We start from the raw sequence: 17,688 nt of genomic DNA, 5'->3' as shown, positions 1-17,688 counted from the left end.
GAGAAAATTTAGAACCGATATATAAAAAAAGAGAGAGAGAGAGAGAGAGAGAGAGAGAGAGAGAGAGAGAGAGAGAGAGAGGAACGTGAGAGAGATGAGGAAGAAAATTTAGAATCAGGCTCCTAATATGTAGATATTTTTTTTTAAAGAAAGATATAGATTAAAAGAGAAAAACTTTAGAGAGGAGGGAGAAAATTTAGAAAGATATATGGTAAAAACAACTCCTAAAATATAGATTTTTTTTTTCTTTTAGAAAGATATGGATTAAAAGAGTAAACGTGAGAGAGGGAAAGGAGAAAATTTAGAAATTCTTAAATATAGTTTTTTTTAGAAAGATATAGATTAAAAGAGGAAAAGAAAGGAGTAAGAAAATTTAGAAAGATTTATTAAAAAGAGAGAGAGAGAGAGAGACAGAGAGAGAGAGAGAGAGAGAGATGAGGAAGAAAATTTAGAATGAGACTCCTAATATGTAGATATTTTTTTAAAAGAAAGATATAGATTAAAAGAGAAAAACTTTAGAGAGGAGGGAGAAAATTTAGAAAGATATATGGTAAAAACAACTCCTAAAATATAGATTTTTTTTCCTCTTAAGAAAGATATGGATTTTAAGAAAAAAAAAAGATGAAGGTAAGAGAGCGAGGAAATTTACAAAAAAAAATTTGGCATAAACAACTCATAAATTATAGATATTAGAAGAGAAAAAGAGAGGAACGTGTGAGAGGGGAGGGAGAAAAGGAAAGTGGGAACGAAAGAAAAGGAAAGGGACGTGATAGGAATAAAAAAACTAAAATTCTAAAAATATATAAATAGTAAAAAAATATAAAGGGTACCAACAATATCGAAAAAATAGAAAGGACTGACGAAAAAGATAATAAAAAAGATAAAGTATTTAAATAAGTAAGAGGGGGTAAAGTAGTCAAAGAAAAGATTAGCCACGAAGCATGAGTACATACTTTTATAATAGTATATATATATATATATATATGGGAAAAAGAAACGAATGCTAGCGAGATGTAATGGAATTAGGTATACTAGCGGTTTGATGACCGTCAGATGAAAAATAAAAGATCTCAACCGTTTATAATTGTTGTTCTACAAAACCACTATCAATACCGTCACTCCAGTGTCTTTTTTCCTCTTCTTTCTTCTTCTACCTTTCCCCTTCCTCTCCGTCTCTGACTCCAACTCCGACTCCGCCTCCCTTCCATTTCTCTGCTTGATTCAATTTCTTAGGGGCTGTCAAACCACCAACAACCATACCTAAAATAGTATGAGGAGAACGAAGAGTTGTAGGCTTTCACTGCAACCATGCCTCCTGGTCGCTCAGCTTCGATGTAGCACAGAAAGGCAGCAGTACAATCTAAAAGCATCTGAAAGCAGAAAAATCCTGGGGTGATATTGAAATCTGAAACCATAGAGACCCTACTCATCTATGTTTTGAGTATCAATTCTTTGAACAACCATGGCCTGCACACTAGTATCAAACCCCTTTCAAATTGTGTGTTGGCTGCTGTTAAAGTGAGTCTTCATTCATCAATTTTATGAGTTGGATGTACACGTCTTATATAGATCTTCAAAGGTGGAAGTGTACTCCAACTCTAATATAAAAGAGACAGTTACAATAGGACTCTGATATCACATGTGATAGTTACAATAGGACTCTAATATCCTAAGAGAGAGACTTCGAATGGGAGTTATTCTCTAGTGTTGCTATCCAATGAGACTCCTATCTTGTAGGAGAGGTTTTTGAGGTAGAGAATGAGTCTAACTGTGTTGATACACACCCTCAAGGTGGGAATTTGAACTTTTGAATTCGTAGATTGTCTCGGAGAAAAGTGATCTGTGTAGAACTGAGAGGCTTGGTGAGGATATCAGCTATTTGATCATTTGTGGAGATGAATTGCACCTAAAGCTCCTTGGAGGCAACCTTGTCCCAAACAAAATGAAAATCTATTTCAACATGTTTTGTATTGGCATGAAACATAGGATTGACTGAGAGATAAATGGCACCAAGATTGTCACACCAGAGGATTGACACTATGGAGATAGGAATGCTCAGTTCAGCAAAGAGAGAGCTAACCCAGGTGAGTTCGGTGCAAGCATCAGCGATAGCCTTGTACTCTGATTCAGTAGAAGAGCATGCAACCATTTTCTGCTTTTTAGATACCCAAGAGATTAAATTGGGACCCATGTAGATGGCATAGCCGCCTATAGATTTTTGATCAGCACTATCACCAACCCAATCAGCATCAGAGAATGCCTGAAGTTGAAGAGAATCGGACCTGGAGATGAACAACCCTTGGTGTTTTGTGCTCTAGAGATAACGGAGGATTATTTTGACTAGGGTCCAATGGCCCTCCAAGGGAGCATGCATAAACTGGTAAGCCCAATTGACAGAGTAGGCTACATCAGGTCTGGTGAGAGTGATGTATTGGAGAGCACCTACAATGGATTGATACATTGTGGGATCCGAGAGAAGGGCACCCCCTGAGGAAGAGGTTGCAGAGGTGGTGGTCATAGGCGTGGTAACAGATTTACAGTCAGTCATTCCAGCACGTTGAAGTAGATCAGAGATGTAGCGTGCTTGAGAGAGAAGGACACCACCATGCTGATAAAGAACCTTAACACCAAGGAAGAAATTGAGGTGACCAAGGACTTTGATAGAGAATTCTATGGCAAGTTGTTGGTGGAGGGAGGTGACATGAGACGGCTGGTTGCCTGTAACCAAAATATCGTCAACATAGACAAGTACATATGTTATGACAGAGCCCTGCATATAGATGAACAGAGATGTGTCGGTTTGGGAGGATCGAAAATCGGAGCGAGTCAGAGACTCAGAGAGCCTGTGGAACCAAGCTGTGGGGGCCTGCTTGAGTCCATAAAGATATTTGTGGAGCTTGCAAATATGAGAAGGGCATAGGGAGTCTTCAAAACCCTAGGGTTGATCCATGTATACCTCTTCCGATAGAAGTCTATAAAGGAATGCATTCTGAGCATCGAGCTAGCGAACATCCCAATTCTTTGAAATGGCCAAGGATAGAACCGTCCTTATGGTCGTGGGCTTGATAACTGGACTGAATGTCTTATGATAATCAAGGCCAGATTTCTGATGAAACCCTTTTGCCACCAATCGAGCCTTATAGCATTCAAGGGAGCCGTCGACTTTACACTTGATGCGGTAAACCCACTTGCATCCAACCAAGTTCATGGAATCCCTGTAAGGCACAAGAGACCAAGTACCATTACGTAATAAAGCATTAAATTCATCAGACATAGCAGAGTGCCAGTTGGGGTCTTTGTGGGCCTGGGAGAAACATGTTGGTTCAGTGGGTTGGTGTGTTGAAATAGTGGAGAGGATCAATGGGTCGGCATAGAGGTCAGTAAGAGCTCTGGTGCGACGGGGAGGAGAGGTAGAGGAGTTAGGGTTAGGGACAGTTCGAGGTGGGGGGTGAGGGGAGGAGGGGGGGAAATGGGAGAGGATGGGTTAGGCTAGTGTAGTAGGGGGAGGTGTAGGAGGGGTGGGTTGGGTTAGCGTAGGGTAGGGGAGATTGGCAGTCATGGCCCATGGGGAAAGGCTAGGTGTAGGTGGGGGAGGGGTGTGAGGGGTTGGGGTATTGTGATAGGGGAAGGTGGATTCATCAAACCGAACATGGCGAGAGATGTAGATGCGATGAGTGGTGAGATCCATACAACGGTAACCATGATGGGAGGGACTATAGCTTAAGAAGACACAAGGTGTAGAACGAGGTTCTACCTTATGATGATTGTAAGGACGGAGCCAAGGGAAGCAAAGGCATCCAAAGATTTTAAGAAAAGAGTAGTCTGGGGAATTGCCTGTGACGAGTTGATGCAAGGATTTATTGCTAATGACAAAAGATGGCATGCGATTGATAAGGAATACCGTGGTTTCAAAGGCATAGTCCCAATAAGCTTGGGGAATAGAAGCGTGAGAAAGTAGGGTAATCCCAGTTTTAACAAAATACCTGTTACGGCGTTCCACTGTTCCTTGCTGCTTATGAGTATGAGGGTAAGAGAGTCTATGCTAAATGCCCAGCTTGGCAAAGTAAGTGGAAAGAGTGTGGAATTCTCTACCTCAATCAGTTTGGATAGCCTTAATGGAGCGAGAGAACTGTCATTCTACTAAGGCCTGAAAGGTTCGAAAAGCATAGTAAACATAAGATTTTAACTTTAAAGCAGTGAACCAAATCTATTTAGTGTGGTCATTAACAAAAATAATAAAGTAGCGGTTCCCATTTGAAGAAATTGTGGGGTGGGGACCCCATACATTACTAATAATTAGGTCTAAAGTAGAAGAGCTACAAGAACTAGTTTCCCATAGCGACAAACGACTAGCTTTGGCCATTTGGCAAGCAGAACAAAGAGAAGGAGGCTTGATGAGCTAATGACCAGGAAGCATGAGGTAAAGAATCCTTTCATGAGGATGCCCTAGACGGTGATACCAACGACCGTATGATGAAGCAGAGACCAGGTGAACAGAAGGTGGTGCTGAAACCGAATAGATGCCATTTTTGCTATGTCTAGTGAGGAGGATGTGTTTGGTCTCTAGATCCTTCACAAAAAAATAAGAAGAATGAAATTCAACAAAACTGCTGAACAAAAAGTAGTGAACAAGTGAGGGAGGGAACATGTAAGACGTTAGAAAGAGAGAAAGAACGAAAAGAAGATGGAATGGAAGTATTACCAATGTGAGAAATATAAAGCCCCCTACCATTACCAACTAAGAGTTGGTTGTTACCTGTGTATGGATCATAGGTAGAGAACTGAGTGAGGTCAAGGGTGGCATGATGGGTGGCACTGGTGTTAGGTATCTAGGAGGTTGTGTAGGTCTGTGGATAGTGGGGGAATGGTTGAGGTGGGGGAGTCGTGGGGTTCATAGGGGGGTTTGGGGGGTAGGCCATAGTGTGGTAGGTGTTGGGGGGGTGGAGGGTGATGGTAGGGATGGTGTGGGGTAGGGAGTAGGGTTGGTTTGGTGGTGTTCTGTTGCCAATAATAGCAGGTGTCTGTCTGATGGTTGATACGGCCACATATTGTGCAAGGATTGTGGACAAAGGCATTGGAGCACCCAAACCATGACCACGACCATGGCCTCTTGAGGATGAAGTACCACGACCACCATTGGATTGAGTGGGTGGTCCATAGTTATGATGAGAAACATGAGCTAAGGCTTTGACTGTAGGATCGATGATGGGGAGACGAGATTGGATCAGAGTCTCATGGCTTATGAGAAGGCCATGCATATCATTATAGGAGATTGGCTCCTTTTTTCCATCATAATGGAGGCGAGGGCCTGGTAGTCAGTTTTGAGAGCACGGAAGACATGGATGTTGAAATCTTCTTGAGGTAGCAGCTTCCCTGCAGCTGCTAGTTCATCAGAGAGTGACTTAGCTCGATGGAGAAACTGAGTGATGGTCTTGTCTAGTTTGTGAACCGGATTTTGAAGGGTGACGTTGAGTGACAGGATCCGTGTGGTAAAGGTAGATCTGAAGGATGCATTTAGGGCATCCCATATTTCCTTACTAGTGGTTTATTTAACTGCGAGAGAGAGGGCCTGATCAGAGAGGGAGGCGATGAGAAGACTCATAATGGATGCATCCTATTCACGCCAGGTTTTGGCTTGAAAGGGGTCCTGAGGACAACAGAAGTCACCAATGACATAGTCAAGGAGGCATTGGCCTGTGAGGTACGACACAATTTGAGTGCGCCAAAACACATAATTTTTCAGAGTGAGTTTGAGGGATATAAAGTGATGAGCTCTAGAGAGGGATTGGGGACGTGGTGGGGCGTCGGCCATGGTGGGATTGGGGCTAATCTGTATGGCCATGAGGTGAGAGGCAGTGAGGATGGCTACTGTCCGGTTCTTCTTGATGTTCTTTTCTTCGCAAAGAAGGAAGATATGGGACGTGAGAGAGGGAGTGGAAGTGGGAGAGGTTTTAGAGAAGGAGTGGGATGTGAAAGGCTTGTTTTCCGCTCTCTTTTCTTGGGTTTTTATGTTTTTTTTGTTTTTGCAAAGAAGAGAAGGGAATGTGGGTTGGGGAGTGGGTAATGAAGAGAGAGAAGAGCGTGGGGAGGAAGGTGTTAGCTCGATGGAGCTTGTATGGCTGCTGATACCATGTTAAAATGAGTCTTCATTCATCAATTTTATGAGTTGGAGGTACACATCTTATATAGACCTTCGAAGGTGGAAGTGTACTCCAACTCTAATACAAAAGAGACAGTTACAATAGGACTCTGATATCACATGTGACAGTTACAATAGGACTCTGATATCCTAAGAGAGAGACTTCGAATGGGAGTCGATCTCTAGTGTTGTTGTCCAATGAGACTCCTATTTTGTAGGAGAGGTTTTTGAGGTAGAGAAGGACTCTAACTGTGTTGATAGCTGCTTAATGGATTTTGTAATTTTTTTCCTATTGATTTCTTTAAAAAAAAAAAAAAAAAATATCGAAGAGTTGTAGAACTGAGCGACCACTTAGTGTTTAAAAACCTCTGTATATCTTCCCTGCACTCCGACCCCAATAGCGCTAAGATAAACCTCATGGGCTTGGCTTAGATCTCAATCTGGCAAACAATGGTCGCCGCCATCAACAGATCAAGTCAAATTACCAATTTGCTCAGCACCACCATCGATGACCCCAACATTTTGTAATGCCTCTTCGATTGTAGACAGAGCTACATTGATGCAATTGATCAGCTGATTGACAGTGTTGCATCTTTGGATAATAAAAGCGACAGTGATGTCAACAAATCCCTCTCAGCCGCCATGGATGACGTGTTGCTGTGCCAAGAAGGTTTTTCAGTTGATGCTACCAATCCCTCTTTGCTTAGAGACAGTAATAACAAGTTCACACAGTTATGCAGTAATGCTTTGTCCATCACCAACCTATTGGCTAGTTCTGCTACCTAACTCCCAACTCCTAATCCTACCTCCATCCTCCTAAAAGGAAAAAAAATTTAACAAAGAGTTGCAAAAAAGAGAGAGTGAGGAAGATGAAGCCGGATCTGAGCCGAGCGAGACAAGGAGAAGGGACCTAAAACCTAAAACCTGAAACTTGAAACCGAGGGTAGGGAGGAAGATCCACGGTAGGGCAGGGAGAGGAAGAGAGGCAGAAAGGAGATCCAACCATTTCAATCGTCACCAATCACCGATCACCGGTCACTGGTCAGGTGCAAAGGGTAGCGGGAAGAGGGGAGAGAAAAGGTGTAGCAATAGTGGATTGAAAGTTTGTATATCTTCTCTCCATCCAACGGTTTAAGTCTAATTAATCAAATCCTACGGTCAAAATCTTGCTAGCATTCCTAATTCCTTTGTATCTCGCTAACGTGCCCAACCCTCTCTCTCTATATATATATATATATCTTGTACTATCTTGTACAGGCTGATCCATGTGGCAGATTCCATTTGTGCAGATCAGACCCGTACAAGAATGGTTCTTTTACGAGGACTTGATCCGCTCTCTAAAAAGAATTGGGATAAGAGATATGATAGGACTATCTCGCTTTACATGAATATAGAATTATCCCCCTAGTCCCTTCCCCCAAGAGGAAAAGTTAGATGTGCAGCTAGGTGATGTTTGCAATTTTCATAAACTATGACTACTAAATCATAAATAAGGAGAGGATAGTAAAGTTTATGGGTTAAAGAACGTTACCTCCTAGTGTACAAATATGCATCTTTTCACAACTTAGTTCCACTTCCCCATGTATGTGAGAGTAGAGTACAGTACACTAAGAGGTAGCATGGATCCACTAACTAAGCGCTCAACCACACGGTGTTGTGGTATGCTAGAATGAATAATGACCAGGAACTGTAGAAAGCAAGTGGGTGCTGAATGCTGAATGCCACCATACAATGTCCTTCTTGGTGATGGGCTTTTTGCTTTATTTATTCAGTTTCCTGGCTCTCTACTTCCCTTGCTATGTCTGGATAGGATAGGATAGCCCATCTTACTTCACGCGCCTTTAGCTCCAGTACCATTCACATGCCCATGTTCTAGTACCTCTTGATAGTCTATCACCTGGAGCAAAGAGCACTTCCTAATTTTCCCAAAATTTATATAGAGTGATAAGTGAAGTGGGGGAGAAGATGATGGATGGGTGATGAGTATGATATGCCCAAGTGTTTAGATAAGGGATGGGAAAGTGATATGGACATGTGCTAAGATCAGATAAAATCCTCTATGGTGAGGAGATCTAGCAGTGAGGTGCTCACCCGATGAAGGGTTAAAACCCTAAAATCCAAAATCAAACGTCCTCCTTTTGAACAACATTTCCTCCCTCAATTTTCACCCCTTTGCCCATGTTCCATTCTTTGAAGAAATCTGATATTCTCCTTTACGTCTCTAGTCTTCGAGCAACCTCGAGTTCTTCGTCCTCTCACCTTCTGGGACTGCTTTCCCTCCTCTCACAAGTTACCAACTACATGCTCGTTTCACCGTTCTTTCTCATTAAACATGGTGTTGCAGAGAAAAAGAAACCCACAAGTAACAAGAGAGAAAGAAACATAAAATCTATTTATAATTCTGAAGATCCGTGTAGTCTTTGATGCCAAAATCAGTGTGGATCAACAGGTGTGAGTTCTAGGACCAAAAGAGAAAAGGATTAAAGTTATCCTTTTCCTTGGGTTTATTCCTTATTTATCTTAATTGGGAGAGCAATAGTATGCATTCAAGATGGCCGAGTCCTATGGAGGAGGCATCTGATGCGTACTGTTCTTCATCTAAGAGTTATGCTTCGTATTAAGGAGGCGATCTCAACAGCACCCCAATCCCGAACGGTTTACACCGGATGGGATAGCAACATTAAGCTCGACATACCTAAATTCTCAGGTTCCCTATCACCTGATGATTTCACTGATTGGCTGACCATGATCAACGAATTGTTTGAGTACCCTAATGTACTTGAAAAATAAAAAGTTGGAATCATCGCCGTACAATTAAGAGGAAGCGTAGCGGCGAGGTGGAGATGTGAGGAGCAACTACGTCAAAATTCTAGCAAGCCACCAATCACAGAATGGAGAAAAATGGAGGAGAAGCTACGTAAGAATTTCTTGTCCAGTTGCTATCAGAGAGACCTTTATTAGAGGTTTCAGAACTTGAGGCAACGCACATGTACTGTAGATCAGTACACCGATGAATTTAATGAGTTGATTGTTTGAAACAACATTAGAGACTCCAGTGAACAACTCATTGCCAAGTACTTGGGAGGTTTACAATTATATATTCAAGATGCTTTGGATATCTTAGATATCTGGGATCTTGGAGATGCACACCAACGAACACTTAAGGTGGAACGTTCACGTTTCAAGAGGTAATCTGTTTGAACTACCAACCGACCCGTGCATACAATTAAAAGTTCCAGCAAAGGTAATGACACCAGCACCTTTCCACCAAGAATTGCTAATGTTCGGCCTAGCCAAAACACCAATATTAATCAAAACCACAATGTTGGAATTCGTTGTGATACTTATGGAGAAGTAGGTCATTGTTTAAACAGTTGTAAGAATGCAAAGCCTCATTCAACAGGAAAGGGTATACTGTTGAAAAATGAAATGGATGAACCTAAAAATGAAGAGCTTGTTGAGCTTACCTCTTGGTGAAACTAAATTTGATGAATATGATAGCAATGAAGCTGATTTTACAATCTGATCATGGAGAGTTATTGATGTTACGATAGGTTTTCTAATACAGCCTCAGACCTAGTTGAAAATATGGAGATCCAAGCCTCACACCCCAAAATGCTTAGGAGGTCAGTAAGGCTCAAGGCCCACAATATTAAAACTAGAATTGGGTCACACCAGAAGTCCAAGCCCATGTTAGCCCACCAAGCTAGTAATAAATTCAACCCACATGCCACCTCAACAAGCACTCCTTAGTCACCTCTATATCACTCTAAAGGAGCCAAGTCAACATTCTAGAAGGCTTGACTCTAAGATGTCATTAGGTGGATACAAGTTCACACTATATTTTTTTATCACTTGTCTTGAATTCAACCATAGCACCCATAATTTGAAAACACCCTACTTTGAGTGCCCTTTCTTTTGAAATTCGAGCATTAATAATCTTGAAGACAAAGGCAACCAAGGCAAGGTGAGTTTTCAACATCCAACCTAACCTTGAAGACAAATGAGACTAAGATGTGGAAATATGAATCAAGCTATTTTTAGAGAGGATGGTTGCATAACAATATCTTCCATTCGGCCTGCACTATTTCTGGGAAGGTATGTTAAAATAATTGACTCTGGTTGTTATGAGAATGTGATTTCTGAAGATGTCATGCACAAGCTAAAATTGGAGTTGAAAGAACATCCCAATCCATACAAGATGACATGGCTTAAGCAGGGCATCGAGGTAATTGTTTCAAAACATTGTTTGTTAAGCTTATCAATTGCCTTATATTTTGATAAGATATGGTGTGATGTGTTACCCATGGATGCAAGTCATATTATTCTTGGCCGACCTTGGCAGTTTGATAGAAAGACCATAGATGATGGGTACAAGAATATGTGCTCATTTTTGTACGAAGGAAGGAAAATTATTTTGGCACCCTCAAGAGAGCCTATTAAAATTCCTATATCAGAAAATTCCTCTCCTAATTTTCTTACATTGAGGGATTTTCGTTGTGGCATGGGTGAAGTGGATGTTGTTTAAGTCTTTCTTAACAAAGCGAACAACAAACATGTTAAGCCTGAAATACCTGATAAAGTGAAGCCATTATTGGACGAATTTAGTGATGTATTCCGCTCTGACCTTCCACAAGGTCTTCCTCCCCTAAGGGACATTGAACATCATATTGATTTGGTACCCGAAGCTTCATTACCAAATCTGACCCATTACAGTATGAGCCCCACTGAACATGAAGAATTGCACAAACAAGTAGCAGAGTTGATGGATAAGGGCATCATTCGAGAAAGCCTAAGTCCTTGTGCTGTACTTGCATTACTTGTACCAAAGAAAAATGGCACATGGAGGATGTGCATTGATAGTAGAGAGATAAATAAAATCACAATCAAGTATCGCTTTCCTATTCCAAGGCTCGATGATTTATTAGACCAGCTTTCAGGTGCTGCTATCTTCTCAAAGCTAGATTTGAAAAGTGGCTACCATCAAATTAGAATCAAGCCTGGAGATGAGTGGAAGACAGCTTTTAAGACTCGTGATGGACTTTTAGAGTGGTTGGTTATGCCATTTGGATTATCCAATGAACCCTCTAATTTCATACGTTTCATGACACAGGTTTTGCGACCTTTTCTTTGCAAGTGTGTTGTTATGTATTTTGATGATATCTTGATTTTTAGCAAAACTACTGACGAGCACCTGCAACATCTTCGAATGTTTTATTTGTGTTATGCCAAGAGTATCTATTTGTAGCACCTGACAAATGCTACTTTATGAAGACTCAAATCCTATTCCTAGGATTCAATGTGACTGGTGATGGCATTTCAGTAGACGATGCAAAGATCAAGGTTATTCAAACCTGGAAAATCCCTACAAACATCCATGGAGTTCGTTGCTTTCATGGATTAGCCTCTTTTTATAGGTGATTTATATCACAATTCAGCACAGTAGCCGCACCGCTCACTGCATGCATGAAAAAGGGTATATTTAAGTGGACCGAAGCAGCCCAACGGAGCTTTGAACAACTCAAGGAGAAATTAAGTATAACCCCTGTACTTGCGCTATCCAACTTTGATCTCTTGTTTGAAGTGCATTGCGATGCCTCAGGATCAGGTATTGGAGCAGTCCTAAGTCAAGCTAGACGTCCTGTTGCATATTTCAGCGAGAAACTTTCAAGTGCCAAGCAACGTTATACCACCTACAACTTAGAGTTTTACGCTCTATATCGTACCCTTGAGTATTGGCGACAATACCTCATCCATCGTGAGTTTATTTTGTATACTGACCATGAGGCGTTAAAGTATATTTCAAGTCAACAGAAACTCAACTCGCGACATGCAAAATGGGTAGAATATTTGCAAGAGTTCATATTCGTAATCAAGTATAAATCTGGAATACAAAATCAGGTTACAGATGCCCTTAGTCGAAAACGTACTCTACTCTATACCATATGCACTATAGTGATTAGTTTTGAGTCGTTTCGAAAGCTGTATGATGAAGACGAATTTTTCACTCGTATTATGGATGATGTGTGTGAAAAGAGGACTTCCGATTACATACTTTGTGATTGATTTCTATTCAAAGGAAATCATTTGTGTGTGCCAGATTGTTCCCTTCAGATGAAAATTATCTTTGAGCTCCACAATGAAGGTCACTTCGGACATGATAAGACACTTCAGTTAGTGGTTGCCCGTTACTTTTGGCCACATTGAAAATGGGATGTGCACCGTTTTGTGATGCGTTGCCCCACATTCCAAACATCCAAAGGACAAGCAACTAATGTTCGACTTTACTTGCCATTAACCATTCTGGCAGCACCTTGGGAAGACATATCTATGGATTTTGTCTTTGAACTTCCACGTACTCAGAGAGGCATGGATTCTATGTTTTTCGTTGTTGACCGATTCTCTAAAATGGCCCATTTGATCCCTTGTCGGAAGACGATGGATGCATCATGCATTGCTGAATTATTCTTTCGAGAAGTGTTCAAATTGCATGGGGTCCCTAAGATGATCACATCTGATCGGGACTCTAAGTTTCTTGGTCATTTTTGGAGACATCTTTGGTGAGGAATTGGTACTACACTACAATATAACACCGTGTTTCATCCTCAAACAGACGGACAGACCGAGGTCGTTAGTCGATCATTGGGTAACTTACTCCAAGCTTTGATTGATGACAACCCATGTTCTTGAGAGACGCGTTTACCTATGGGAGATTTTGCATTTAATAGTCCAATCAATCGTTCAACGGTTATAGTCCATTCATGAATGTATATGGGAAACAACTGACAACGGCACTGGATCTTGCACCTATTCCCTTCCTTGGGAAGCCTAATATTCAGGCTGATGAATTGATCACACAACTGAAACTGGTACATGAAGATGTGTATGACCGTTTGTAAACAAGTGCCAACAATTACAAGAAAACTGTTGACAAGAAGCGGTGTGAGGTTATTTTTGAACCAGGGGACTATATTTAGGCTTTATTACCACCAGAGTGACACCCCGTTGGCACATACAACAAGCTGAGTGACCGAAAGATGGGCCCTCTTGAAATACTTGAACGCATTGGTCCTAATGTGTATCGTTTGAAGCTTCCATCCCACATTAAGACATCCAACATTTTTAATGTGAAGCATCTGACACCATATATTGGAGATTCGTCCGATGATGGAGATTTGAATTCGAGGGTAAATTCTTTTGGACTCAAGGGGAATGATACAGCCTCAGACCTAGTTGAAAATATGGAGGCCCAAGCCTCACACCCCAAAATGCTTAGGAGGTCAGTAAGGCTCAAGGCGCATAATATTAAAACTGGACTTGGGTCACACCAGCAATCCAAGCCCATGTTATCCTACCAAACTAGCAATAAATTCAGCCCATATGCCACTTTAACAAGCACACCTTAGTCACCTCCATATCATTCCAAAAGAGTCAAGTCAGCATTCTAGAAGGCTTGACTCTAAGATGGCATTAGGTGGATATAAATTCACACTACATTTTCTTCTCACTTGTCTTAAATTCAACCATAGCACGTACAATTTGAAAACACCTTACTTTGAATGCCCCTTCTTTTGAACTTTGAGCATTAATAACCTTGAAGACAAAGGCAACCAAGGTAAGGTGAGTTTTCAACATCCAACCTAACCTTAAAGACAAATGGAACTAAGATGTGGAAATATGAATCAAGCTAGTTTTAGAGTCAATATCTTCTCCCTTTTACATTGTAATATGTCACACAACCAATGTGACTTTGGCTATTTTATTTTCCTATAAATTATAAGACAATGTAACCTATTGGGACATAAAGAAGTTTAGTAAAGATTTGCTCTATTGTTGAGTCATTTAGAAACCTTGAAGAGTTTCTCATCCTTGTGACCTTGAAGAGTCATTCCATAGCCTAGAAGAGCTATACCCTTCCTTACTTTCAATTTCTAGATTCGAGCATCGACTTCATGAGAGATTTCGGGTGTCCTAAAAAAATTTTTTGAGAAAAAGTTTCCACAAAAATTGTAGAGCTATGAGTCCTTGTTCCATAGGCTCTGGAATCACATCATTCCGACCTATATTGAGAGAGATACAGTCATTTTCCTGTGACTACCCAAACTTGAAAATCCTACACGCCTTGTACTAGTGTGGTACGTGAGTCGTTCGATTCTCCCGATCCATAGCTTCCCACGAGGCTACATCAAGAAGAGTGGCTACGGTGGCTAGGCGTGGTCGTGGTGGTGCTAACCAAGTGGGGCGGCAGCCTCCAGCTTTGGTGGGGACTCGCGTGGAGCACATAGTCTCCTCTATTCTTGTATCAAAGTGCTCAAGGGGGGTTGTCTCAATTGTGCATTCAGAGTTAAGTGCAGTGGATTGGGAAGCAGTGTTGAGGGAGAAGGAAAATGGCAGGAAGGCTGTGGCTAGAAAGCAAAAGAGGAAGGGTGGTGGTCAGGCTAAGACGCCTGACAATCGTTCCTCTGCAAATTAGTGATCCATGTGGGTCTTTTTTTTTTAATATCTGTGGAATGAGGAAAGCTACTAGTAAAAAGGCCTTACAAGTGCTTGTGAAGGAGCATAATCCGGAGATCTTATGCTTGGCCGAGCCTATGGTTCAAGTAAGTAGATTTCTAGCTCTGTTCTTTAATAAGTTGGGATATGCTATAGATTTTATTCACAATAGTAGGTAGAATAAAGTTTTGAAATTATGGATTTTATGGAAGTGTGGTATGTCCCATCTAGTAGTTACAGCAATATCGGAACAATATATTTCCATTATATGTGACTGGCTTGGAAGCAAGGTAGGATTATCTTTTGTGTATGTGAGCTACTTTAAAGTGGTACATTGTCAATTATGGCTAGAATTGGAGTCGCAGGTATCATCTACGATGCCATGGTCTGTAATTGGTGATTTTAATGCTACATTGCTTTCTAGTGAAAAAAGGGGTCCTGGTAATTTCAATCTCAGGTCTGCAGCTAAGTTTCAGGCAATGATTGATGCTTGTATGCTATTTTCGGTTTCTTTTACTGGGAAAAATTCATCTAGACTAATAATGGGAGGAGGGGCCATGTTGTAGCCGTGTTGGATCGGAGTTTTTGTAATGAAAAATGGATAGGTTTTTCAGAAATATTTTGAGTTCGGTATCAGATTATGCTCCATTGTTAGTGATTTCTAATATTATCCCTAAATTAAAAAACATTTCATTCCGTTTTCGTGGATTTTGGATGGAAAATGAAAGGTTTATCCCAGTGGTTGAGGAGGCATGGAAGGTGCAGCTAAGGGGTGATCTGATATATATTCTAGCTGAGAAGCTGAAGATTGTAAAGGGGACTTTAAAGGTTTGGGCATGAGTCCTTTCCAAATCTAAGTATGGAGGTGGAAAAGGCTATGATGGAACTAAATAGGACCTAGGATTCAATTGAAGAATCAGTGATGTCTGATGATCTTTTAAATAAAGAGGCTGATGTAAAAACTACCTTACTGCTTGCAAATCGCAGGCAAGAGGCATTATGGTTAGAAAAGCCGAAGTTGAGATGGGTGAAAAATGGGGACTGCAATTCAAAGCTTTTCCACCTTACTGTGAAGTTGAGGTGGGCTAGAAATCAAATTTCTACTTTAAAAAGGGAGTATGGGTCTTGGGCAGTGGATCAAAGGGGAATAACTGAGTATATTGCCTCTTATTTTGAGAAATTCCATGAGCCATCTAGTATCACAGTGCATCATGAGCTTTTGGATTGCATTCCCAGTGTTTTGTCAAATGAAGAGGTGGCTTGTCTAGAAGTTGTTCCTGGTAGAGAAGAAATAAAGTAGGCAGTGTGGGATCTGGATCCTAATAGTTTTTCTAGTCCTGATGGGTTTCTAAGGAAATTTTTCAGGAAGTGCTAGGAGATTGTGGAGAGGGGTTTCTGTAAGGCGTTGTTTATTTCTTTTTGATGCGGTATCTGCCCAAAGGAATAAATAACTGTTTTATTTCCTTAATTCCAAAAATTGAGGGTGCCTCCTCGCTGGACAAGTTTAGGCCTATATGCATGGGCAATTTCTTTTGTAAAGTCCTAACAAAAATTATGTCCTCCAAGCTTATGTCTTTTCTGTCGAGACTTGTCTCTGAGGAGCGGGGTGCATTCCAGAAGGGTAAGATCATATCTGCTAACATAAGTTTGGCCTCTGAATTGGCAGACTTAATGCACTCGACTGTGAGGGGTGGTGGTATGGGTTTGAAATTAGACGTCCAGAAGGCTTATGATTCCTTGTCATGGAATTTTCTTTTTGCCACTTTGGAGAAGTTTGGGTTTTCAGCCAAATGGATTTCTTGGATTCAGCTTCTGTTAAACTCTTCCAGGTTATCTGTGTTAGTGAATGGAGGTCCAGTGGGCTTTTTTCTAGTTAGCAGAGGTCTGAGACAAGGGGATCCTACTTCGCCCATTCTATTCATTTTGGCAGAGGAGGTTCTTTGCAAAGGCTGAAGTTGATGTTTAGGGATGGAAAGCTGAAGTCTCTCCCTGGGCCTCGAGGTGTGTCCATTCTTTCCAATTTATTTTTTGCAGATGATATATTTATTTTTATGAATGCATCTACGAAGTATGTGAAGAATCTCCAAGTTTTTTTAGATAAATATCAAGCCTTCTCTGGGAAAAAATTTAATCTAGAAAAAAGCAGCCTGTTTTTGGGGAAGGTGTCCACAGAAAACACTTTATCTCTTCCTTCTAAGGCATTCAATCTGCGAGGCTTCCGACGAAGTATCTGGGCATGGAAATTTTTAAGGGGAGAGTGAGAGGAGCTCATGTGTTATCTCTGTTGGATAATATAAAAAGAAAAATAGCTGGTTAAAAGGGTAAATTGCTCTCAATGGCTGTAAGAGTGGAGTTGGTGCGATCAATAATCTCTAGTATCCCTATCCTCAATTTTACTGTTTACTGGTAGCCAGAAAATTCAATTAAATTGGTGGAAAGATGAATGCGCAATTTCATCTGGTCTAGTGATATGTAGGTGACAAAGAAAATTGTGGTGAAGTGGGATGATGTTTGTAAACCAAAACAAGAAGGGGGGTTGGGAATTCGTAGGTTGCAAGATGTTAATTTTTCTTACTTAGCAAAATTGGCTTGGCAGATAAAGCATGGTGAGTCTTCCATGAGTAAGTTCTTGAGCTCAATTTCTCAAAGCTGATGGATCTCTTAAATCTAGACATATTTCCTCCTCTATTTGGCTAGGGATCAAGAAAGTTTAGAATTTTGTGACTTCAAACAAGCAATGGACAATAGGCAATGGTCACAAAATTGACTTTTGGAAGGATAGGTGGCTGGATCAAAATTCCATTGAAAAAAAGTTAATTTCTGATGGTGGTCTTTTTGTGAACTTAAAGGCCAAAGTCTTAGACTTTATTCATAATTCTAGATGGAATTTCCCTCATGTGACGTCTGGCTTCATGGTTGAAATTCTTGAGCAAGTAAAGTCTATCCATATTTCAGGTATGGAGGATGTGTGTAATTGGCGTCCACCCTCGGCAGAGTTTTTACAATAAAATCAGCCTGGGAGGTCGCCTAAGGTGGGTTGGTCATCTTTGGTGTTG

General features: G+C 40.9%; 1 protein-coding gene across 1 annotated transcript; it reads left to right on the top strand.

Annotated features, from left to right (window-relative positions):
* Positions 1–15,554: 15,554 nt before the first annotated feature.
* On the top strand, positions 15,555–16,585 carry LOC122065590. Its single transcript, XM_042629410.1, has 3 exons — positions 15,555–15,912; positions 15,998–16,059; positions 16,199–16,585. Exons 1-3 carry the CDS (start codon positions 15,555–15,557, stop codon positions 16,583–16,585), a joined length of 807 nt encoding a protein of 268 aa, XP_042485344.1.
* The last annotated feature ends 1,103 nt before the right edge of the window (positions 16,586–17,688 follow it).

This window comes from Macadamia integrifolia, unplaced genomic scaffold, assembly GCF_013358625.1.
Source record: "Macadamia integrifolia cultivar HAES 741 unplaced genomic scaffold, SCU_Mint_v3 scaffold2055, whole genome shotgun sequence".
NCBI lineage: Eukaryota > Viridiplantae > Streptophyta > Magnoliopsida > Proteales > Proteaceae > Macadamia > Macadamia integrifolia.
This window is presented reverse-complemented; position numbering and strand designations above follow the sequence as displayed.